This window comes from Aspergillus undulatus (genome assembly GCF_047715775.1).
Source record: "Aspergillus undulatus strain CBS 261.88 unplaced genomic scaffold BDV17scaffold_47, whole genome shotgun sequence".
NCBI lineage: Eukaryota > Fungi > Ascomycota > Eurotiomycetes > Eurotiales > Aspergillaceae > Aspergillus > Aspergillus undulatus.
This window is the reverse complement of record NW_027396651.1, coordinates 151,801-173,668: the sequence shown is the minus strand read 5'-3', so window position 1 is coordinate 173,668 and position 21,868 is coordinate 151,801. Positions and strand designations below refer to the sequence as shown.

Genomic DNA, 21,868 nt, shown 5'->3' with positions numbered 1-21,868 from the left:
ATCTTCTACGCTGCTTCTAGGGGCCGCGGGTGGAGATGGGGGGGGGGGGTCGAGAATGTTGGGCTACGAGTGACTGTTCATACATGGGGTGTAATCGTTCTTCCTGCGGGGACGGGGCACAGTTCAGTGGAAAGTACGGGCGATCATAGGTACATTGGGGTTTGTCCGGATGTATGTTCTTGCTTAAGGGTCCTAACTGGCCATATGATGACAGTCTGCTCTAGAGATACCCACGCTGGCGGAATGAGTTCGGCAAAACGAGAATCGACGAGAAGACATTCCGGGATGAGATTGCAGCTTTTGGGTTTCCCGAGGAAGATCCCGTACACGGGATAGGTGGACCCAAGATGCAGTCGGGGTCACAGCCTCAGCGTGCAAGTCTCTGAAGGGAGCCCCGATCGGAGCAGGCCGCATTTGAGTCGGTGAGGTGGACTCTTGACCGAAGGCATGGACAGGCAGATAAGACTGCGTGAGATATCTCAATTAGTCGCGAGAATCCAAGTATATGTACATCACGTATTAGGATTCTCCTTCATAAGTCCACAGATTGAGCGCAACCAAACAAGCCGAAACAGATGCCTAGAACGCCTGAGGTAACAGCTGAAATAGCTTGAGGTAAGAGCATCGCTAAAGACGGCACCGGGCTGTCCTTCTAGCGCGAGAGAAGTAAGTCTAGCGGATGCGATCCAGCCGAGCGCGGTTCATAGCAAGCTGATCGTCGACATTCTCGCTCTAAAACATCGTTAGCTCCGAAAAAATGTATGCTGGAAATAGAATCCTCACCTTGCCCATAATACGCTCCAAGTGTCTGTTCTGTTGATCGAGCTCGTTACCAGTTGCCTTGGCAAGAAGATTCAGTCGGCCCGTGGCACCGGAGATCAGGTTAAGGTTCTGTTCAATCTCATCCTCCATCGCTTCATCTTCGCTGTCCGCTTCAAACTGGTATTTGGCACGTTCCGTGACAGATGCCTTCTTCGGCTTCTGTTGCTTCCTGTCTTCGCGTTCAATTTCCCTGAATGTTTGCTCCATGCGCTGGTTGGTCTGGTAGGCCTCGCTCCTTGTCCCTGATTGAGCGTCGCGGACTTCTCGATGGTTGTCCATGATTTTCTGGTCACGATCCCTCTTTCGCTGGGCGCTGGTAAACGGGTTCGACACGTGCACAGCGAACATGCTCTTGTTCAGTGTTTTGAGTTCCCGAGCCTTTTCATCCGCGATACGACCCTCTACACTGGCCACGTCGAGACTCTTCTCGGTGTTGTGGATCATTTCACCCTGCATACCGAGACGGGCAAGTGTCTCTCGAGATGTTTCCTCGGCTTGTGCGGCAATGCGGAGAGCATTTCGGGTGGACGAGACATCGCCTTGCTTGATGAACCGGATATCCTGCTTGACAGACTGGATCTCTTGTTCCTCCTCTTCTTCGGCTGTAAGATGGCGTTCCTGGAAAGTCGCCGCAGAGTACGAATTGCCGCCGCCTCCGTAGCCGCCGGCCTGGCCAGGCTGACCAGGCTGACCTTCGGAATAAGGAGGTGGTGCGCTACCTGACTGTGCCGCAGCCCTCTCACTGGCGCCCCCGAAGAGAGCAGTTCTGTTATCATCACGAGCAGATGGGTCGTTAGGATCTATGTTTCCTAACCCACCATAGCCACCAGCTCCATATCGTGAGGTTGGAGCAGCGCCCGCGCCACTACCACCATACCGATTTGCGCCGTATCCACCCTGACTTCCATACGAGTTTGGCGCGTAGCCTTGGTATTTGTTGTCGTCGGGAATCTGAGATTTGTGGTCTCCGGGAATCGCGCCGCCGCCGGGCTGATAATTGGGAGGGTTGCCAAGGTCCACGCCGGGAGGTGGGGGTGCTACCATATGGTTCGCCTTTGCTCGCGTGTAAGGGTCCGCGGGGATGGGTTTTGCGTAAGGGTTTGGAGCAGGGCTCTTGTTCTTCGACCTAGAGCCGAAAAGAGCGCGGCGGCTGGAGAAATCTTCGTCACCGTCGTCAGACGATTTCTTGAGACCGAATCGCTTCATAGTGAGGTTATCGTAGGATCGGCACTGAGGAAACGATTCTGCAAACGACAATTGGGAAAAGAGATTGGCAAAGTAGGTTTCGCAATCTAGGACTCAAGATTCGAATAATAAGAATAAGAGATTGAGAAGAAGATGAGGGACCGGAGAGAGTTGAATGTCAAGTGTCAGGGGAGGCAGCGGCAAAAGACTCGGACCTCCTGAGACAATAAAGGCAGCTCTGTAACGCTGATACACCCGGAACTGCTGATGTTATTGGGCATCAGCGGGTAATGACCGTATCGATACAGCCAGTGCTGGAGCTTATCGCTCCACTAATCCGGAAGGGGTTAGCGGGGGTGGCTGGACCCTCCAAGCCTCAAGACAACGCCTCAGCTCTCTGGGATCCGCGAACGTCACTTGCGACCTCCATGCTTCCCACCACCCTTCGCGGTAGCCATGGCGCCGTTTCTTGGGTCCGACGCCGACTATTCTAAGGACAAGGCCCGCAGGGATCTGATGAATCTGCTCGAAGGCGTGAGTAAGGCTCCTGACTGCTGCTATTTTGGTTGCCCATAGGCTGACACATTATCGTGCCTTTAGGTCCGTGGAAAGAAGAACCTAGTGATTAGCCAGGGCCTTGCTGGTCCCCTTGGCCTTTTTGTCAAGTTCTCGCAGCTGCAGGAGTACGGCGTAGACCGCGTATTCCTGCTTGAAAATGGGAATGTCGACTCCTCTCAGCGCAATGTGGTATTCATAGCCTACGCCGAGAAGATCCGCCAGGTGCGGGCAGTGGCAGGTATGTCGATTCCTTGTTTGATAATCGATACCTTTCTTTCAAGACTGCCGTCGAGTGTGCTCTCAATGTAAACCATGGGGCAAAGTGGTTATTGCGTAGACTCATTTCCCACTCTGCGTGATCAGTGACGTCCCTACATCAACACTGTGTATAGCAGCTCATTCATAAGCTTTCTTTTTTTGAATCGACTGAATGGGAGCGATCAGAGTGAGCTGACATTTCTCTAGAACATATCCAGCGATTGCAGCGGAACAGCAGTATAGACCATGAATTCTCCATCTTCTGGGTTCCGAGACGGACCCTCGTAAGCAATACTATCCTCGAAGGCGCCGGCATCATCGGTGATGTGAGTATTGCTGAGCTGTCTCTCTACTTCTTCCCTCTGGAGCACGATGTTCTCTCTCTGGAGTTGGAAGATTCCTTTTCTGACTTGTATCTGGTTAGTTTTTGTCTTCCTGGTGGAACGACCTGTGCTAATTGTCTCCGCAGCACAAGGATCCTGGGTGCGTTTTCCATGCAGCGAAGGCTCTCATGGATATTCAACAAAGACATGGTTATTTCCCTCGGATAGTAGGCAAAGGAGACCATGCCCGACGACTCGCCGACCTCTTGTTGCGGATGAGGAAAGAGCTGGACGCAGAGGAAAGCTCTGGATTGATAGGATCATCGCGAGGTCTCTTGCCCAGTGCGAACATCGAAAGCCTTATAGTTATCGATCGTGAGGTGGACTTCGGCACCCCTCTGCTGACCCAACTCACGTATGAGGGCTTAATTGATGAGCTGGTAGGAATCAAGCACAATCAGGCGGATGTCGATCCGTCAATTGTCAGGGCCAGCTCGACACCTCAGGCTCAAGAATCCTCCAAAACACCTCAACAAGCTAAGCAGGGTCAGAAACGGAAAATTCAGTTGGATGCGTCTGATCAACTATTTAACCAACTCCGCGATGCCAATTTTGCCATAGTTGGTGATATCTTGAACAAGGTTGCGCGTCGCCTGGAAACGGACTACGATAGCCGGCATACAGCAAAAACCACAACTGAACTCCGTGAGTTCGTGAACAAATTACCTACATACCAGCTCGAGCATCAAAGCCTCCGAGTCCACACGAATCTCGCCGAGGAAATCATGCGAAATACCCGCTCAGACACCTTCCGGAAAACTCTAGAAGTCCAGCAGAACGACGCTGCAGGTGCCGACCCAACCTATCAGCACCCCTTAATCGAAGAGCTTATCGCCCGGGATGTCCCACTCAAGACAGTTCTCCGTCTACTGTGCCTAGAGTCCTGCATGTCCGGCGGCCTACGACCCAAGGACCTCGAGAACTTCAAGCGCCAAGTCATCCAAGCATACGGCCACCAACACCTCCTAACATTCAGCGCCTTGGAGAAAATGGAGCTCCTCCAACCTCGATCATCCGCAACCAACATGCTCATCCCCGGCACGGGTTCCCAAACGGGCTCCAAATCAAACTACACCTACCTCCGGAAAAACCTCCGTCTAGTCATCGAAGAAGTCAGCGAGAAGGACCCAGAAGACGTCGCCTACGTATACAGTGGGTTCGCCCCACTCAGCATCCGCCTCGTCCAATGCGTCCTGCAGAAACCCTACGTCCTCTCCCTAATGAAAGGCGGACTCGCCGCACAAGCGAACACCGCATCTCCTGGCTGGCTGGGCTTCGAGGATGTAGTCAAGAGTGCCCGCGGCTCCACATTCAGTATCGTCCAGAAGGGCGATGATAAGGCTGCTCGGGCGCGGCAGACGCTAAGTGGCAGCAGTACAACAAAGACAGTGTATGTGTTTTTCTTGGGCGGCATTACCTTCACAGAGATCGCGGCATTACGGTTTATTGCGGCGCAGGAGGCCCCCAGGAGGAAGATTGTTATATGTACGACGGGCGTTATTAATGGGGACCGGATGATGGAGGCTGCGATGGACAAGGGGAGTTTTGCGTCGGCGGAGGCTTGAGCTTCTTGATTTGATTGTACTGTATATCATCCATTCAACGTTAGACTCATGACAAATCATCGTAGTATGATAATGACATCTGAAATACTATCCCACACCATGATAGTCTCTCTCTAATACTTAAACCCCGAATTAATACCCATAAGCCTCCCCTGATACCGCTCCACAATCTCCCCCAATTTCACCATAACCCCCGCCGCCAACATCCTCACCTGCTCACGCGGATCACTCAACTCCCTTACCGCGGGCGTCCGCTCAAACACCTCACCCACCCACTCCCTAAGCTCCATAACCTGCATCGCAAACTCAGTAACGAGCCTCTCCTCCCCCGAACTCCCAAACTCAACATTCAGATCGATTGTCGCGAGGAAGAGCGCGAGGAGCGCAGAGAGAATACTCGGTTCAGAGGATAAGGGGCGCGCGTGGAGCGAGAGGAGGAACGTCAGTGTTTGACCGGTTAATGTAGCCAGATAAGGCGAGTGCGGCCCGCTCGTCGAGAGAATCAGAGTGAGCGTCTGAATGAAGAGCGTTAAGAGGTGCGGGACGAAGGAAGGATTATGGGAGGGCGCCGTTGAGCTGGAGAACTGCATCATCATGATTTCGAAGCGGCCGTAGAGCGGGTAGAAGAAGCCCTCAGCCAGGACCTTGTATAGGTCTTTCACGGTGGCCTTCTGGCGATACGCTTCGCGCTGCTGGCGACGCTTCTCGACTTCCATCCGGGAGGAGAATGTTCGGATTTTGAGGGCGTTGGGGCCGGAAAGGGAATCTGCTGCGTCTGCGGCGAGGGGTTTGAGGGAGGCTTGTGCGATTCCTCGTGTTATGCTTGCCATGGGGGATTCCGACTCCGACTCTTCGGTGTGATAGAGCGCCTCTAAGTTAGGCGGGAGTCGCTTAGATGGGAATGAGGAATCCGGTAATGCTGGGAGACCCATCGCTTTCGCGTCGTCCGCGCCAACTCCAGCTATTTCCCGAGCGGCGAGACCCAGGGCAGTGAGGACTGCAGAGCGCTGGGCCTGGGATAGGTCTCCGTCGAAGAAAACGGCGGCGAACCAGCGGCCCATCTTTAGGGGCTGGGATACGATGAGGGAGATCATGCTTTGGAGCCGGAGCTCGTGGAATTTCGCGAACTTGCTTTGCTCTTGGAGCCCGACGATTACGAGGGCTAGCTCTTCTGTGTGCTCGGCTAGCTCTGTGCCGAAGCCTGTCTTGCGTCTGATTAGGCCTGGGGCTGTTGCGATGGCGAGCTCGTGGCGGTCGAGGTCCTCTGTGTCTCTCAGGTAGGTTATCAGATCGCGGATGTACCTGCGGATTATTAGTACTGGGGGGAACCCGTGTAGACGCTTTGAGACTCACACTGGGGCGGTGGGTTTATTGCGCTGTATCAGCGTGGGATCTTCGTCCTCATCTTCGGGATCTTCATCGGGTTTCTCGTAGGGTATTAGATCATCATCATCGTCTTCCTCACCCGAGTCGTTGATCTCTTCTATTGCCACAATTTTCGTCGTGCCCTGACCGAATTTCCCAGAGGATTGAGATGTTGTTGCGGCAGCGGGCCGTTTAGTTGCCGTTTGTAGCGGCTTGGTCGCTGTACCGGTAGGCGCTTTGAGGGAATCCATAGGCCCAACTTTGTCTTGAGTCACGATGAGATCTAGGTACCGAGTAGCTTCACTACTTTCCATATCTTCGAGATCGAACCGCATTGCTTTCCCTGGTTCCTCAATGAGCTGCGAAATAGCAGTACCGATAATCATCCCGAGAAAACGGGCGCGTGTGGAAGAAGCTGCTAGACGGTTGGAGACAGCGTTCAGGAAGACGCTCGTACGCCCGATGCTCTTCATTTCGGTTTGGTCCAGGCGCTGAAGATAGCTGGCAGCAAGAAGAACAACATGAGTATTCGCTATGCACTGTTAGATAGGAAGTCCTTTTGACAAGCTTTTGTGGTGAATACCTTCTTGACTCCTCGTCGGGGCATGTTGTATAAAGAGCTTGTCAGCAGATTGCTCAAGGCTCTTGGTAAGTAACGTTGCTATAAGATCTGTGGCCACGCATGTTAATCACGGTACTTGGACTGTGAGGACAGAGAATCTACCTTTCTGGTGGGCTAAGTTGACAATTAATGCCCTTCTCAGTGCAAGGGTCTGTATTGAGCCACCTTGACCCTTTGAGAGCCAATCTATGAGTTGGTTTTCTAATGTTGTCCGCTTAGATATTAGGACCGAGCACAGAGCCGCGACCCCATCGATCGGTTTATTCAAGTCCATATCGTCATCGCTGAAAGCCTCTATCGAAAAATGCTTCTTCTCAACATCGCGGAAAACAGCTTCCAAGAAGGCGAGTTGCTCCGTCCAGCGAAGGTAATCAAAAAGTGTGGTATACTTTTCGGGGACTGCTCGCTCGATGAGCAGACTAAAATAGATCTCTCTCACTAAATGATCTGTAAAGCTGCTTTAGCAAGCGAAGATAAGGTATAACAATTGATAAATACCGGTATATCCAAGACTCAAAGCGCGCCCAGCGAGCGCGGCGATGGCTTTCCATTGCGCCTCATCGCCAACACTAAGTTTAGACGCCGTATGGCAGATGTTGGCTCCCAGCCAGGAAGCAAAGTGGGACCCGGTGCCCAGCCATGAAATTTCCTTAGGAACATCAGATCCTCCAGCAAGTGAAATAGCTTCTGCTGATACTGAAAGGACTCTGCCAGAGGCGAGCTGGGCGGTCAGCTCTTTCCAGGCGATCTGCTTTTGAGTAGCATTGATATAGACCGTATCGATGTCAGCGTAAAGACGCCAAACCAGATCTGTCGGCTCTAGTAGAGCAGCGGTAACTTCGAGGATATTCCTGATTCGAAGTCCGTTTCCTGAGGCGTCTGTCTGCTGGGACGATGCCCGGGATTGGGATATGAGGGAACGAAGCTGTGTCACCAAGCAGCTGATGCCGGGAACACTACTGAGACATCTTAGAAGTGCAGATCTAAGCTTGCCCTGGCCGGTCGTCGAGCCTCTTGATTTTGAATTGACAGACTCCCAACGGTCGGGGATCGTGATGTTGACTAAAGCATTGAGAAGCTGGGCAGATACCGGGCCTGGGATTCTGATGTCGAAGTCGGCCAAAGTGTTGCCCTTCCCAAAAGGATCTAGAGCAGAGAGCGCGGTAACAAGTTCATCCTGTTGGGGGTTCGACTTTAATATTGACAGTATATGAGCTGGTGATGAGGCATCTGGGCCGGACTCAGCGGTTGGCGTATGCTCTTTGATATTCGAACCATCATCCGTAGGTCTCTCTTCTCGAGCTGTGAGAGCCGGCTCCTTATTGTGCCATATGGTTTTGATCTCCGTGATAAGCCCGTCCATTCTGTAAGCTGATCATTATGTAGTTTCGGGGAAGAGAGAGCTGTTGTAACTGGCGCGGTCGAAGAAACTGTATGCAGGACTGCATAATTAGTCAGCAGTAATAAGATACTTATGCGTACGACAAGTTGCATAACATATATAGAGAACCAGAATGACAAATGGAAATCTCCTGGGGACATGGGCGCGCATTGCGAATGTGCTCTGATAGCGTCTGGTCATTATAAGAGGACCTGCGGTCCTGCCTTGCGGCTCACACACCCAAACGACAGGACATAAGTACAGGTCACGTGCCGAGCGGCTTTGTAAAGCGGCCCGCCAGTCAACAGCGACGATGGAAGTTCATTAACCTCACAGTATAGCGGAATCCTAGTAGGCGTTTGTTCCTGCACTCTTCTTCCTCGTTTTCGAACACACAGATGTTAGGCTCCTAATCTAAATCAAACGACAGAAGAGCACCGGAACTAACTTCCTGAGACCTGCGTGGCAGAAACCCTCACCACCATGGGCGCGGCCGAACAATGGTACGTTCCCACTTGGCCGTCCTCCTTGTGTATTATCTGCTCACGCTTCATAGGAAACATCTATACAAGGTGCTATCGAAACCTGGCCCTTTTTCTGACCCTGGCTGGGTCCCCGGAGATGTGACGATACAGACCCTAGAGGAGACGAAGGTTCTGTACGTATCTAATACTCAAGCTGTGTTGGATGAAGACCACTGCTAACATTTCGCTCAGAGTAATGTGAGCGGATTCATATCATGCACATCACCAACTTGAACGCGCACCTAATTTTCTAATATCCTCTAGCGGAGCAGGTGGACTGGGATGTGAGATCCTAAAGAACCTTGCCTTGTCGGGCTTCAAGGACATCCATGTCATCGATGTGGGCAAGTTGACTACTGACTCCGTTAATAAGGCTTGTCGCTAACTTGTATAGATACTATTGACATTTCCAACCTGAACCGGCAGTTTCTCTTCCGCCAGTCTGATATAGGTAAACCCAAAGCAGAGGTTGCGGCTGCCTTTGTCGAGAAACGAGTCAAAGGCGTGAAAATCACGCCATTCGTTGGCAAGATCCAGGATAAGGACGAAGACTATTACATGCAGTTCCAGATTATCGTTTGTGGTCTTGACAGTATTGAAGCTCGGCGATGGATCAATTCAACATTAGTGGGCATGGTAGACATGGATAACCCAGAGAGCTTGAAGCCCCTAATCGATGGCGGGACAGAAGGTGCATCAGTCTAACTACAATCCAAAAGAGATATCTAACGTATCCACAGGATTCAAGGGCCAGGCACGTGTAATCCTACCCAGTCTCACATCATGTATCGAGTGCCAGCTCGACATGCACGCCCCTCGCCCCGCAGTACCGCTTTGTACAATCGCCACTATCCCGCGCCAGCCGCAGCACTGTATCGAATGGGCGCACCAAATTGCCTGGCAAGACAAACGAAAGGACGATTCCTTCGACAGCGACGACATGGAGCACATCGGCTGGGTATACAGCGCGGCCCTTGAGCGCGCCAAGGAATTCAACATCCCCGGAGTAACGTTCCAGATGACGCAGGGTGTCGTCAAGAACATCATCCCGGCGATCGCGTCCACAAACGCCGTCATTGCAGCCGCCACAACATCTGAGGCCTTGAAAATCGCGACGTCATGTAACCCGTTCTTGGAGAACTATATGATGTATGCTGGAGAGGAAGGTGTTTATACCTATACCTTTGAAGCGGAGAAGAAACCTGACTGTCCTGTGTGTGGATCACTGGCGCGCAAGATTGTTGTGGATGCGGATGCAACGCTGGAAGAGTTCATCGAGACGCTGGGAGAGCGACCCGAAGCGCAGCTGAAGAAGCCGAGTTTGAGAACGGAGGAGAAAACGCTGTATCAGCGTTTCCCGCCTCAGTTGGAAGAGCAAACTAGGCCTCATCTGAAGCTGAAGCTTCGTGACCTTGTCGCGAATGGGCAGGAGGTTGCAGTTAGCGATCCGGCATATACGATCGATTTCCGCTTCCAGTTGATTTTCGGGTAGAATCGATTGAGGCCTGTGCCTAGGGGTGGAAATAATGGTGATGGCGTCACGACAAAAGAATGATGATTATGACTAGATTTTGAGAGAATTCTAAACCAGCTTTTTCTATCTGCTACCTGCTAAATCCTGATCCAGACTCCCAGTCATGTAAAGAAAGTAAGGTATTCGCCCACTTTTATTCGCAAAGAGATAAATTGCAGAAAATAAGAATCCAACGCCGGGTAATGCTCGAAAAAAATGTACATAGAATGGCCTCACGTTTATCGCATGAGGTCCGTCAAGCCCCTCTTCCACCGCGCGCATTTCAGCTTCAGAACCTTGACGCTCTCCAAGAAGAGAACGTCACTGTCAAACTGCCCCGTGCTCTCAATGTTGAAAATAAAGTGATCCCGAATCCGACCCAGCTTGACCTTGTCCTTAAATTCATCGTGTCTCAAACACTCGCGGCTGACTGTGTCGTTAAAGGCGTCGCGGACAACGGCCTTGAGTTCACCTCTGTGGCCGCGGTACTCAGAATTTTGTCGCTCAGCCTCGGCGGTGATGGATTCGAGGCCGATGACTCCCTTCGGGAAGCACTTGGCGAACTTCTTCGCATCATCTCCGATAATAGAGCGCAGAATCTTGATGTCCGGCATCAAACGGTAGGTAGCCGTTGCGACAGGCGAGAACTTGGCGTGGTCGGCTCCAATACCCTTAACGCAATGCATCTCCATCTCCATCTTCTGACCGGGACGAAGCTTAGCAATGAGGATGTCTGGGTTGACGGGCTGGATGGCGTTTTCGCCGTAGAAGAATTGTTCCTGGCGACCGACGGGGTGGAAGACAATATCCTTTGCGTAGACGTGTGCGTGCTTGTACAGCTTGCGAGGATCCTGCTCGTCGTGTGCGGCGTTCGGGTTCTTGGTACACTCCACATCAAGTCGCAAGACGATAGTGTTGAAATCTGTTAGTTCGCTGCCGGGCTCGTCCTCGGTGCCCTTGTTGTACCAGCGCATCCAGTTGAGACCCTCGACTGAACCTTTGAGCGGGATGAGACCTAGTCGTTGCGCAATCACTTCGTCTTGGATGACAGAGGTATTGTTGTGGACGTAGACGTTCTCGATAGCCAGGGTAGGGACTTCAGCCATGACAATGCGACGGAATGCGTTTGCGATGGCTGCGTCGAGACCGATCAGGGAAAAGGAAGCCTCGAATTGCTTGTTCTGGTGGAATTCGACCCGGAAGCCCTGCAATACGTTAGAAAAAGAATACGGACAGTCAATACGTAGAGCATATACATCTCTGAACTTATCGAGCGACCATTCGTGCGACTCGCCTGGCCAGTGACCTGGGAAATCTGTGGAGGGGATATTGGTCACTGTTTCGGCGTTGATGTCGATCATCTGGGAAAATTGTTAGGATTGCTGGCGGGCATTGAGAGAGAAAACATTACCCGCCGACGTTCGAGCTCTTCGTGCGATGGAACGAGGGGAGCCATGGTGATTGTGTATGAGAGTGCCCGCTCTGGACTACCGACAACGAAGAAATCAAAAAGTTCTCGACAGAAACCGGCAATATTTTCTGCGGGCCGTAGGCGGAGAGAGCAGGCCACTATACTGCGTATGATTAGACTCTTACAGGTCTGAGGCACGTGCTGGAGAGGCGGCAGACCGTTGGCGGTGGCCGTAGCGTGGGTGCAGAATAAGCAAACACAGAGACCAACCAGAGGCGGCCTGATGACCAGCTCCTCCGCCACGTGACCGGCCAAATTGCATCTCAGCGCAACCTCCCAAGCGTCACCCCGACAGCGACTTCCGACGAAGCTTCCCCACCAATTGCGTCCGGACTGAGGACAGTCAGCCTCTCCCTTCAGCGTTTCCATCCACACCTTCGGAATGGCTGCTCCATTTGCTCGCCTGGCGGGCAATGCCCCCAAGAAGCTCTGGCTCCGGCCCTCCGGCTTTGCTCGCAGCACCCTTGCTCCCAGATCACGGTCGATAGCGACGTCAGTGCCTCGTCGTGCGGCCGAGCCTACCAGCTACCAGGCGACTCGATTGATCCCGACCGATCCGAGCTTTTCACACTTCGCCAACAAGGACTCTGAGGTACCAGAGATCCCCTCAGGACTGGAGTCCGAGGCTACAGAGGTCGGCCGCAAAATTCGCCATTACACTGTCAACTTCGGTCCCCAGCACCCTGCGGCCCACGGTGTGCTTCGATTGATTCTGGAAATCAACGGAGAAGAAATTGTCCGCGCTGATCCGCACGTCGGATTGCTCCACCGTGGTACCGAGAAGTTGATCGAATACAAGTCATATATGCAGGCATTGCCTTACTTTGACCGTCTGGATTATGTTTCTATGATGACAAACGAGCAGTGTTTCTCGCTGGCTGTCGAGAAGCTGCTGAACATTGAGATACCTGACCGAGCCAAGTACATCCGAACACTGTTTGGAGAGATTACTCGCATCCTGAACCACCTCATGTCCGTCCTTTCACACGCTATGGATGTTGGTGCTTTGACGCCATTCTTGTGGGGTTTTGAAGAGCGTGAGAAGCTCATGGTACGCTGTCATCCCATGACAATGTATTCTGGTTGCACCTGCTGATCAATTGTGTTGAATAGGAATTCTACGAGCGAGTATCCGGTGCCCGTCTCCATGCCGCCTACGTCCGTCCCGGTGGTGTCTCTCAGGACCTTCCCCTCGGCCTCCTCGACGACATTTACCAGTGGGCCACTCAGTTCGCGGACCGCATTGACGAGACCGAGGAACTGCTCACGGACAACCGTATCTGGAAGGCCAGAACCCAGGGCGTTGGCGTTGTGAACGCCGCGGATGCTCTCAACATGAGTTTCACTGGTGTCATGCTCCGTGGGTCCGGTGTCCCATGGGACATCCGTAAGTCCCAGCCCTACGACGCCTACGACCAGGTCGAGTTCGACGTCCCCGTCGGTGTCAACGGCGACTGCTACGACCGTTACCTCTGCCGCATGGAGGAGTTCCGCCAGTCCCTCCGCATCATCCACCAGTGTCTGAACCAGATGCCCGCCGGCCCCGTTCGCGTCGAGGACTACAAGATCATGCCCCCTCCCCGTGCTGCCATGAAGGAGAACATGGAGGCCCTCATCCACCACTTCCTCCTCTTTACCAAGGGTTACGCCGTTCCCCCCGGCGAGACTTACTCTGCCATTGAGGCGCCCAAGGGTGAGATGGGTGTGTTCCTTGTCAGTGACGGCAGCGAGCGGCCTTACCGTTGCAAGATCCGCGCTCCCGGTTTCGCCCACTTGGGTGGTTTCGACCAGGTTTCTCGCGGCCATCTCCTGGCCGATGCTGTTGCTATCATTGGTAAGTCTCTCAAATTCTTGTTTATCTCAAATTTATGTCACTTGTAACTAACAGCTCTTTCTTTTTCACTAGGTACCATGGATCTCGTGTTCGGTGAAGTCGACCGGTAATATCATATTATATTGGATGGGTATCTTCTGTACAAAATGCGAATCCTATAAACAATGAAACAAAAGCTCTAGATTTCGATGAGTTCATTGTACTGGCCAAGCGGACGACGATGAATGTCCCATGGACATGAAGCTCGTGATATCGTGCTGTCTAACGCGAGACGATAGAAGGTGTTGTGTCGTGGAAGAGCTGTACCAGTTACTGACAGTTCATTTTTATGGCGTTTATTGCTATTTACTTTTTCCTTTGTTCTACCGCGATCTACCTGCACCTCTACCTTACCTTGACCTTATGTTTTCTTAACCGTGTATAGTGAACACTGAACACTGAATCCTGATTTTCGGATTGGATTGTATTGTCCTCTAATATGTAACGGGTGATTTGTTGAGTACGCTAAGTTGATTGATCGAGGAGACAGACTCAACCAGACCCAGCCCGTATAACTCCGTATTAACCCATGCGCCTACCGTACCTACTAATGCCGCCTCATCCTCATACCCCAGCCTCTCCACCCCAGACTCGCCCCCCTCAAGCCCAACCCTCCTGAACCAACCTCTGAAACTTGGAAAATGTCTAGGGCTAAACATCATCATCATCATACAAAAAATTAATATCCCTCGGCCGTCTCCGATTATAACTCACAAACTCGCTATCGCCCGGCGGCCGCTCATTGCGCGAGTTGGCCGTTAGCATGCTCTGGATACTCATGCAGACGCTCTCAACTGTTTGCACGGGTGACCACCCCGCTGAGCTTAGGAGGTCCAGGCAGATTATCCCGTTGCTGTAGATGTGGGGGTGGATTGGGATGGGGCGGGCGTTTGGGTTTGGGTTTGAGGGTGTGGAGGCGGGTGTGGAGGCGGGTGCAGAGGGGATTTGTTGGGATTGTGATGTTGGGGGGTTCGGTTGTGAGGGTTGAGGTTGAGGCTGCGGTTGGACTTGTGCTTGTGTTTGTGGTTGCGAAGAGGATGATTGCGCGTCTGTGATGAATTGGACTTCTGGGGGTTCTGATGCGCAAATATGTTAGCTCTACTAGCCATATCATGTGCGCATGCTTGCGGACTTCCAAACGAGAAACCCAAATGAAAAGAGGAGAATAAGTTATTTATATATACCAATAGGATACTTCGACCCAAACGTGAACTTGAGCCTGTACGTTTCACCGCGGTAGAGCGGGTTATCGTCTAGGACTTTGATGTCCATGTGCCATTCCTCGAGGTTCTCGGCTTTGGCAATTGCGATTCCGGGAGGGAGGTGTTCTTGGATCTGCAGTGACAGGATTATCAGTCTTCTGTTGATTCAATCTTCAGGTAAGGTTGGGGTTGAATTGTGAGTTGCGACACGGAGACTGGGCCGGACTGGACTGGATAGCGGAGTAGATAGTGTAAAGCGGAACGAAAGGACCCGGCGAGAGCGGAGAGATGTAGTGGAGCACGGAGTGTATATCAGGTATCGTACCTTTATGAGCTCCTAAGAGGCATACATCGTCAGCAAGGAAAGCTCTTGATCAATGCGATACTGTAGTTCTGGAGCGGGGTTTCGGCACCATACCTTGCTCAGTCGCTTGCTTGCGAACATATCTGCCTTGCGTTCCCTGGGACAGCCAAGCTACCGAGCGAGGTTCTCTGAGTGCCGCGATCAAGAGATTGAGCTCTATGCAGTGGCAGGGCGCAGTCGTGGAAGCTCCGCGCGAAATATATGACGTTGGGAAGTAAGGTGCGGGGCGATCGGCAGCGCAGATGTAAGGAAATATTGGCGCGGGGAAGCCAAAGGACAAAGCCTGCAGGTGCGAATGTACAGCGGAAGGTATGTGCAAGCAAGGAATATAGAAGACAAAGAAACAGAGAAGGGGAGGGCGGGGGAGAGAGAGACGAAGTGGGTGAGAGGTGAGGCTATGAGGGAGAGTGTACTTTTAGTTCTTTGGGTCCCATCACCCTTGGCTTTGATCAGGTCACCTGCAGTCTCCGCCTGATTGGTCTGCTGTCAGGCTGCCCTGCACGTGATACGCATCGGAAGCCCTATTGATTCTTTACCATAGTTTAAGAGTCAGGTATGTGATAGACTGTCGACAAGGTTTAAGGTGGTTGGCAATGAAAGTGAGGTCGATGTCATGTCTGGATGACTGCAGCTTAAACAAGGCAAGAAGCAAACCCGAACTCAACAGACTAACCAATCAACAGTCATCATTCAAATATAAGGGGAATCACTTGAACAAAGGTCTCAGAATTGTATCTGATGATTCGTATATCAAGAAAAACAAGGAAATAATACCCAATCATATGCCGCCCTATATAGAATCAAATTCCTCAAATCAACTGGACACTGAAAATGAACACCACTATGACTGAGTCCGCTCACGAGCCTCGCGCTCGACCTTCTCCCGCTCTTCATTCTCCTTCATCTCGCGGACCTTGGCGAGGACAACCTCGCGGAAAATAGCACCTCGCGCGATCTTGCTCAGGCTGCGCTTCTTGGTACCGCTTGCTTCCTCATCAGCTGCCGGCGCAGGAGGCACGTTCGCGCTATCTGAAGAAGAAAGCGTAGGGAAGGGCGACAGGTCGGGTTTCCCAGATGCACCGGACGACTCTTGCACGTCGACGGCACTAGGGATATCCTCTTCATCCTCCTCCTGCATCTTGAGAGCCTCAATGCGGTTGGCGAGCTTGATGATCTCGATACCGCGCTTGAGACGACAGCGAGCAATGTAGGCCCGGATCTCGGGCAGCAAGTCGCGGTCACTGGCGGATTCTCCCTTGAGCCAGGAGTGTTTCAGAGCTTCCTCTGACGTGGGCCGCTTGGCCGGGTTTACCTGGAGCAAGCTGAGGATGAAATCCTTGGCGTCCTTCGAGACGCCCTTCCAGTAGCGCTCGTGGAAAATGACTTGGCCGGAGCGGCACTCTTCGATGAGGTCTGTTAGGTTCTCGGAGCGGAAGGGAGAGTATCCGCACAGGAGGGTGTAGGTGATGACACCCAGCGACCAGATATCTACTGCCTTACCGTGGCCTTGCTTGAGCATGACTTCGGGGGCAGCGTAACCGAATGATCCTGCCATGCTGGTCAGTACTTCAGCCGGATTATCCATCATCTTCGCGATTCCGAAGTCTGCCAGGACGAGTTGCGACTCTAGGTCTTTGGTGAGGTAGAGGAGGTTCTCGGGTTTTAGGTCTGCCAGTTACGGATGCTACATTAGTATGTCACACACAATAAGCAGATAAAGGATGTCTCACCTCGGTGGACGATATTCCGTTGATGCAGGTAGTTGACGGCGTCTAGCACTTGGCGGATCGTTTGTGACGCATCTTTCTCAGTAAACTTGCCGTACTCGCAGATCCGATCGAACAACTCGCCACCAGTAGCAAGTTGAGTGACAATGTAGAATTTGTCCTAAAGAGACAAGATTTTAGTCCGGCCGCCTAAACGAATAAGTCGTCGAAACCGCAGGTGCTCACCTTGGACTCAAACCAATCAACAAAAGAAACAATGTGAGGGTGGTTCAGTTTCTGCAGCAGGTCGAGCTCATCGTAGACCATACGCTCATTGCCGCGAACATTCCGCTTGAGAATAATCTTGACGGCAACTTTTCCCTGAGCGCAGTCCGCTTCACGGACAATACCGTATGTCCCAGCACCCAAGGTCCTCCCGAATCGATACAACGATCTACGCGTGGAAAGGTTATTATTTTGGTAGCGGACAATGATGAGGAAGACCGTACTTCTTCTCGTAGCTTTCGGGCTGCCCGGAGAGCTTACTGAACATGCTTGCAACTATAAACGAAGGGCGTCGTTAGTGACCAGGTTGGAAGTAGGACGAGGGAATGCAAATGAGTGCGTGATGAACGAAAGAGATCAGTTTGAGGATGGGCGATTATTGCCACAGGGAGTTGACAAGAGAAAATCTAAGTAAAGCCATCAAGCTATGGGCGCTAATTGTATATAGCAATAGGCTGTATCGCGACAAGGCTGATGACTGCGGCTGAGCGCCTGCAAGAGCACGGAGATCAACCCCGCGGCAGATGCGCCAGACAAGGCTGTCGGAAAGTGACGACATTGAAAACGAATCAAGGCCCAATAGATGCGAAGCTCCGACGAATAAAGAACGAAAGTAAGAACTTACAACTCATTGTGATGGTGTTTGTCGTGAGCTGAGCTCGTGATAGTGGTGATAGCGGGGTCCAGCCAGCGGACGTTAAACTAGAGAGCAACCCCGCACCTGAGGAGGAGGGGGAACAGGAGTCGAGGGGGGAGGAAGTGCAACACGAGTCGAATGGTAGAATTGACTTCTAATGATGAAACAAAGAGTCAGTATAAGCAGTAAAATATTAAGTGTGAGAGTCGAGGTGCGGGAATCAGGATCAGGGGAAGCGGGGGAATTTCTCGTGATCGCAGCCCGTTCATGAATCCATACGCGCCACGGTTCTCGACAGACATGAACAACTGAGAGACACTTACCGATTCGGCCTTCCAGCGGCAGATAGCTGATTCTTCTTTCGCAAAAGCTAATCGAGAAGCAGCAGAGCAGGAGCAGAGACTTAATGGACGGTGATAATAAAGGTCGGTGCCTGAGAGCTGAGAGTTGGTCTGGCCCGCAGTCCAGAATTAGCAGAACTAGCCCCAGCACAGCCACCAAGTGGAGAGAGCGTTTCATATCACCAATCTTAGCCTCGCCTAGTTCCTCCTCTTTTCAGCCAGGGCTGAGTGCTCTTATCGTGTTCATCTGCTCGAGGCAGACGCAGGGATCGCAATTTCCGCTCTGCTCAGCCCTGTCGCTGTCGCACTTACTGACATCACCTCTACAGTACAGTATACTCATGCCACTTCCTCTTCAGCTCACCAGCTCACCTAGTGAAATTAAGGGCCATGAAAATTTCATTGGACGGGAGAGATTCACATATATTAGGCTCGCCCTTGTCTTGGGTCTATCGCCCGGCACCTTCAACTAGCCGCTGTAGCATATCCACATCCATGACATACAAATCGGAACCATCATCCGCCAAAAACACCGACGGACCCCTACTAACCATTAAGAGCTCAGTCTCCTGCTCGAACAGCAGAGGTCGTGAACAGCCCCTTTGCTCTCCAACACATAGTCGCCCTCCACAAACGCCCCTGTCTGAGGATATGCGCCGCTGCCCTTCAGGATATAGATCTCCGAACCGTCAACGTGCCAGTGTCGCGGGAGCACTCCCTCTGCTCGGCTTAAACCATGATTGTGTACTCCCCAGCCTCAGGGGCGAGTTTGACCACATTGGAGACTTTTGGCGCGAGGGGAAGCCATTTGAGGTCTTTGCGGTGGACAGTAAAGCCCGCATCGTTGTCGGAATGTGAGACGGCGTTGTTGATCATGATGAAGCTGTTGGGTTGGTGTAATTAGCACTGTTCCGCATTGCACGTCTTGAGGACGCGGTACAATCAAGTCACTTACATGAAGAAGGAGCTTCGGAGTTGTAGTCACAAGAGATGAGAATAGCTTGTTGACCGCAGCAAAAATGCTGGAATCGTAGTCCGTCTGAGCATCAATTATAGGGCTGAGACTGGGTGGAACTAGAAGTAGACGGCGGGCTCTCTGCTCTCTCGGATTTCCGAGAAATCGGCCTTCCGAACCGCAAGAACCAAGGGGAAATGAAGAAGGGTGCGAATCGCGGATGAGGGAACGAAATCTTCCTCCCCTTCTTAATTGCAGCCACGTCCGCCCTCTTAGCTTCTGTTCACATGGCGAATGGATCAAAAATCCGAGTTGAGCCAACCCGCTGGAACTTGACTATTGAAGAGGTCCCACATCACCCAGTCGGCCGAGGGGACGTTTTCACCATTAATGACAACGGTATCGTCCCTCAGCACCAAATTGTCGCTCAAATGAGCAGTGGAAGGACGGTTCTCGGTCGTATCGTGGTTGACTATATGAGCATTCACTTCGGCCAGAGCCGGAAGTGCCTCGGTATGTATGGAAGGGTCTGGAGTAGCCGGACCGCTAATACCAGCTTGCTCTTGAAACAATGGGTCGCATAACAGTTGCAAAGATTGAAGAAGATTCAAAAGTCTTTCGAAGTGTCGGCCTGGACTGAATCTTCCCAAGCCGTCGATGATACGTTGCATAAGTTTGTAGTTGTCTTTATTCAAGGTCCCGATGGCATTGCAGAAGACAACGAAGAAAGGGCTCAACGGGTAGATGAGCAGGGTCCTGTGGCAAGTGTCTGTCAGAATCACTCAGACAATAACAAGGAAGAGGGCCAGCAAACCATGTTAGAAAGGACGGACATGGGCCGTCGACCCCTGGCACCGCCGCTGGATGCTCTAAAAGAAGGAGGAAGGCCTTGAGAGAGTTCTGAGCATATAGGAGACACAATCTGTGGATCAGAGGGCTGAATGAGCTCTTGAGGCGTGTTCTATATATTTCAACGAATATGGCGAAGTAGCAAAAGTCAAGAGCGATCCACGCATGCTGCACCGATTCGGGAAGAGAATTTCGGTCCTGAAGCCATTAATAACCCTTGCCATACTAACAGTCATGAGGAAGTTACGAGCGAGCACCTACCGACTGGAGCTTTGACAGAAGGCTCTGCATTTGTGATTCGAGCTGCTGGCACGTCTCCAGCATCATGAGCTTTGTTGAACGGCCGTCGCAGCAGGATATCGCGTGCAGCTTTCCCTGAATCTGAGCGAGATCAAGAACAACGCGAATCAAAGTATCGTACGGCGATGATGGTTCTGAAGGGATGAGGTCCGTGGGAGAGACCTGAAGGTCAGGCAAAGAAGGTGGTCGTCCCAGGAGCGAGCTCAAAGTTCTGTCCAGGTAGTAGCACCAATAAACGGCACTATAGATCTCTTGCTCGTGATCGGTAGATGCGGATGTCGTTCGAATTCTATGATAATTTAGGGAGACGATTTGCTTCGCAGCATACGATATAAAGACCCAGCACTGATTGAGTCGACAAAGATATTGCATGAGAAGAGCCTTTGGGTATCGTGTAAGCGGCGTTCAATATGAGTTCGAAAGAGGACTTACACTCGATATTAGACACTGTATCGTCGACAAGTCTGGCCGCCTCAGGATATTGAGATATTGGATACTTTTAAGTGCTGCAGCTGTGTAGACAGATCTAGACTGCGAGATCTGACTTCTTATGACGGTGTTGTCGGTGGTTTGGTAGAGATGGTACAGGTGAGTGGTTGCTCTAACATAAACGCACACACAATATCGGTGGAACAACTGCTCATGCGGTTTGACGCTTCCATCTAGAAGTGCAGCAGCTATTCTTTCATATGTTGGTTCTGATATGTGATCAGGCCATTGAATGCGTATCGACTCTCTGGGACCTGTGCTCGATTAGCTGTAGTCCTGAGATGGAGCCCAGAGTGAGATACCTCGAAGAAGCATGAATAACATTTCTCGGGGCGGTAACTCCGGAACAGAGACAGCAAGCTCTTCCAGGAGCTCATCTTCCGCGAAGAGATTGGACTGCCGACGTTCGTTCTCAGCAATCTCGCTCACTAGCTGAAGGGCGGTCTTGAGTATGGACTGACGCCCAATGGTAATGAACCTAGAGTCGTCAAGCTCAAGCTGGATAATACTCTTGGCTTGGATTGCATGGTAATTCGAGTCATCAGCATCGGCTGCCGAGCAACCATCACTAGCTGGAGATGTGTCCCTGGGAACTTGACCGAGATCAGGAGCATCATTATGGACCTGCCTTGAGCGCGACGGTTGCTCAAATTCGATCACGGTCTCATCGGGCCCAAAATCACTATTGGACCACTAGTCAGTCACCTCAGCATCAGAAATAACGTGCAACGAGCGGACCTTGCAAAAGCTCTCTTCTTTGCTGACCTCCCACGGCGTAGCCGTTGACATTCTGCGCCAGCGTCGGTGCAATTAGCACAAGGCGAGCGCCTGTCGCATTTGATCTGACGCAGTAATATGTTAGCCTAAATGGCCATAGTCCGAAGAGCCAATAGGTGTGGAACCTTTCTGGCGTGGCATAAGTCGCACTGGACGACCCCGTTAGCTTAGCCTGGCGATTGCTGGAGGACGCGGGGAAGACTAACGGCCGGGGGGACGTCGCCCGAGAGAGCAAGAGGTTGGGACATGATCAACAACCTGATCCTTCATGGCTTCTATTGTGTTAACCCTGCCAGAAAATTGCAAAAAAAGGGAGAGAGAAAGAAGGAACATCGGGGGTGGAAACGGAAAAAGCGATCGGTTCCGCTTACTGATCATCCCCGGTCTATACACGGTCCAGTCCATTCTACACTCATAACCAAACCGACTTTTCTGCGCTGCCA

General features: G+C 51.9%; 10 protein-coding genes across 10 annotated transcripts; 3 read left to right on the top strand and 7 right to left on the bottom strand.

The window, feature by feature from the left end:
* Positions 1-672: 672 nt before the first annotated feature.
* Positions 673-2,028, bottom strand: BDV17DRAFT_283609 (putative plasma membrane SNARE protein (Sec9); the record flags this gene model as incomplete). Its single annotated transcript, XM_073760388.1, has 2 exons — positions 673-732; positions 784-2,028. The coding sequence occupies 2 exons, from the start codon at positions 2,026-2,028 to the stop codon at positions 673-675; spliced, it is 1,305 nt and encodes a 434-aa protein (XP_073612842.1).
* A 409-nt stretch (positions 2,029-2,437) lies between these two features.
* BDV17DRAFT_270660 (Sec1 family protein) lies at positions 2,438-4,867 on the top strand. Its single transcript, XM_073758705.1, has 4 exons — positions 2,438-2,541; positions 2,608-2,803; positions 3,031-3,242; positions 3,293-4,867. Exons 1-4 carry the CDS (start codon positions 2,464-2,466, stop codon positions 4,769-4,771), a joined length of 1,965 nt encoding a protein of 654 aa, XP_073612841.1. The 5' UTR covers positions 2,438-2,463; the 3' UTR covers positions 4,772-4,867.
* Positions 4,868-4,884: 17 nt separating this feature from the next.
* BDV17DRAFT_293986 (telomere length regulation TEL2 family protein) lies at positions 4,885-8,121 on the bottom strand (the record flags this gene model as incomplete). Its single annotated transcript, XM_073762742.1, has 5 exons — positions 4,885-6,073; positions 6,125-6,668; positions 6,720-6,806; positions 6,861-7,205; positions 7,257-8,121. The coding sequence occupies 5 exons, from the start codon at positions 8,119-8,121 to the stop codon at positions 4,885-4,887; spliced, it is 3,030 nt and encodes a 1,009-aa protein (XP_073612840.1).
* Positions 8,122-8,434: 313 nt separating this feature from the next.
* On the top strand, positions 8,435-10,235 carry BDV17DRAFT_163814 (NEDD8-activating protein UBA3). The gene is made up of 6 exons (XM_073754711.1): positions 8,435-8,642; positions 8,696-8,797; positions 8,856-8,861; positions 8,928-9,007; positions 9,058-9,354; positions 9,404-10,235. The coding sequence occupies exons 1-6, from the start codon at positions 8,623-8,625 to the stop codon at positions 10,153-10,155; spliced, it is 1,257 nt and encodes a 418-aa protein (XP_073612839.1). The 5' UTR covers positions 8,435-8,622; the 3' UTR covers positions 10,156-10,235.
* Position 10,236: 1 nt separating this feature from the next.
* On the bottom strand, positions 10,237-11,656 carry BDV17DRAFT_163833 (DNA-directed RNA polymerase core subunit RPC40). Its single transcript, XM_073754712.1, has 3 exons — positions 11,588-11,656; positions 11,433-11,537; positions 10,237-11,381 (listed from the first exon to the last, which is right to left on the bottom strand). The coding sequence occupies exons 1-3, from the start codon at positions 11,630-11,632 to the stop codon at positions 10,416-10,418; spliced, it is 1,116 nt and encodes a 371-aa protein (XP_073612838.1). The 5' UTR covers positions 11,633-11,656; the 3' UTR covers positions 10,237-10,415.
* A 373-nt stretch (positions 11,657-12,029) lies between these two features.
* BDV17DRAFT_283604 (NADH-quinone oxidoreductase subunit D) lies at positions 12,030-13,591 on the top strand (the record flags this gene model as incomplete). Its single annotated transcript, XM_073760387.1, has 3 exons — positions 12,030-12,698; positions 12,761-13,481; positions 13,554-13,591. The coding sequence occupies 3 exons, from the start codon at positions 12,030-12,032 to the stop codon at positions 13,589-13,591; spliced, it is 1,428 nt and encodes a 475-aa protein (XP_073612837.1).
* A 449-nt stretch (positions 13,592-14,040) lies between these two features.
* On the bottom strand, positions 14,041-15,274 carry BDV17DRAFT_163751 (ubiquitin-conjugating enzyme E2). Its single transcript, XM_073754710.1, has 4 exons — positions 15,141-15,274; positions 15,048-15,059; positions 14,705-14,855; positions 14,041-14,596 (listed from the first exon to the last, which is right to left on the bottom strand). The coding sequence occupies exons 1-4, from the start codon at positions 15,165-15,167 to the stop codon at positions 14,172-14,174; spliced, it is 615 nt and encodes a 204-aa protein (XP_073612836.1). The 5' UTR covers positions 15,168-15,274; the 3' UTR covers positions 14,041-14,171.
* Positions 15,275-15,661: 387 nt separating this feature from the next.
* On the bottom strand, positions 15,662-18,138 carry BDV17DRAFT_270648 (serine/threonine-protein kinase). Its single transcript, XM_073758704.1, has 6 exons — positions 18,038-18,138; positions 17,703-17,868; positions 17,302-17,353; positions 17,039-17,246; positions 16,817-16,973; positions 15,662-16,754 (listed from the first exon to the last, which is right to left on the bottom strand). Exons 2-6 carry the CDS (start codon positions 17,707-17,709, stop codon positions 15,928-15,930), a joined length of 1,251 nt encoding a protein of 416 aa, XP_073612835.1. The 5' UTR covers positions 17,710-17,868; positions 18,038-18,138; the 3' UTR covers positions 15,662-15,927.
* A 470-nt stretch (positions 18,139-18,608) lies between these two features.
* On the bottom strand, positions 18,609-18,931 carry BDV17DRAFT_293980 (uncharacterized protein; the record flags this gene model as incomplete). The annotated part of the gene is made up of 2 exons (XM_073762741.1): positions 18,609-18,734; positions 18,791-18,931. 2 exons carry the CDS (start codon positions 18,929-18,931, stop codon positions 18,609-18,611), a joined length of 267 nt encoding a protein of 88 aa, XP_073612834.1.
* A 180-nt stretch (positions 18,932-19,111) lies between these two features.
* BDV17DRAFT_163732 (Zn(II)2Cys6 transcription factor) lies at positions 19,112-21,706 on the bottom strand. The gene is made up of 8 exons (XM_073754709.1): positions 21,632-21,706; positions 21,551-21,574; positions 21,387-21,490; positions 20,951-21,330; positions 20,592-20,902; positions 20,121-20,540; positions 19,825-20,057; positions 19,112-19,766 (listed from the first exon to the last, which is right to left on the bottom strand). The coding sequence occupies exons 1-8, from the start codon at positions 21,671-21,673 to the stop codon at positions 19,310-19,312; spliced, it is 1,971 nt and encodes a 656-aa protein (XP_073612833.1). The 5' UTR covers positions 21,674-21,706; the 3' UTR covers positions 19,112-19,309.
* Positions 21,707-21,868: the final 162 nt, after the last annotated feature.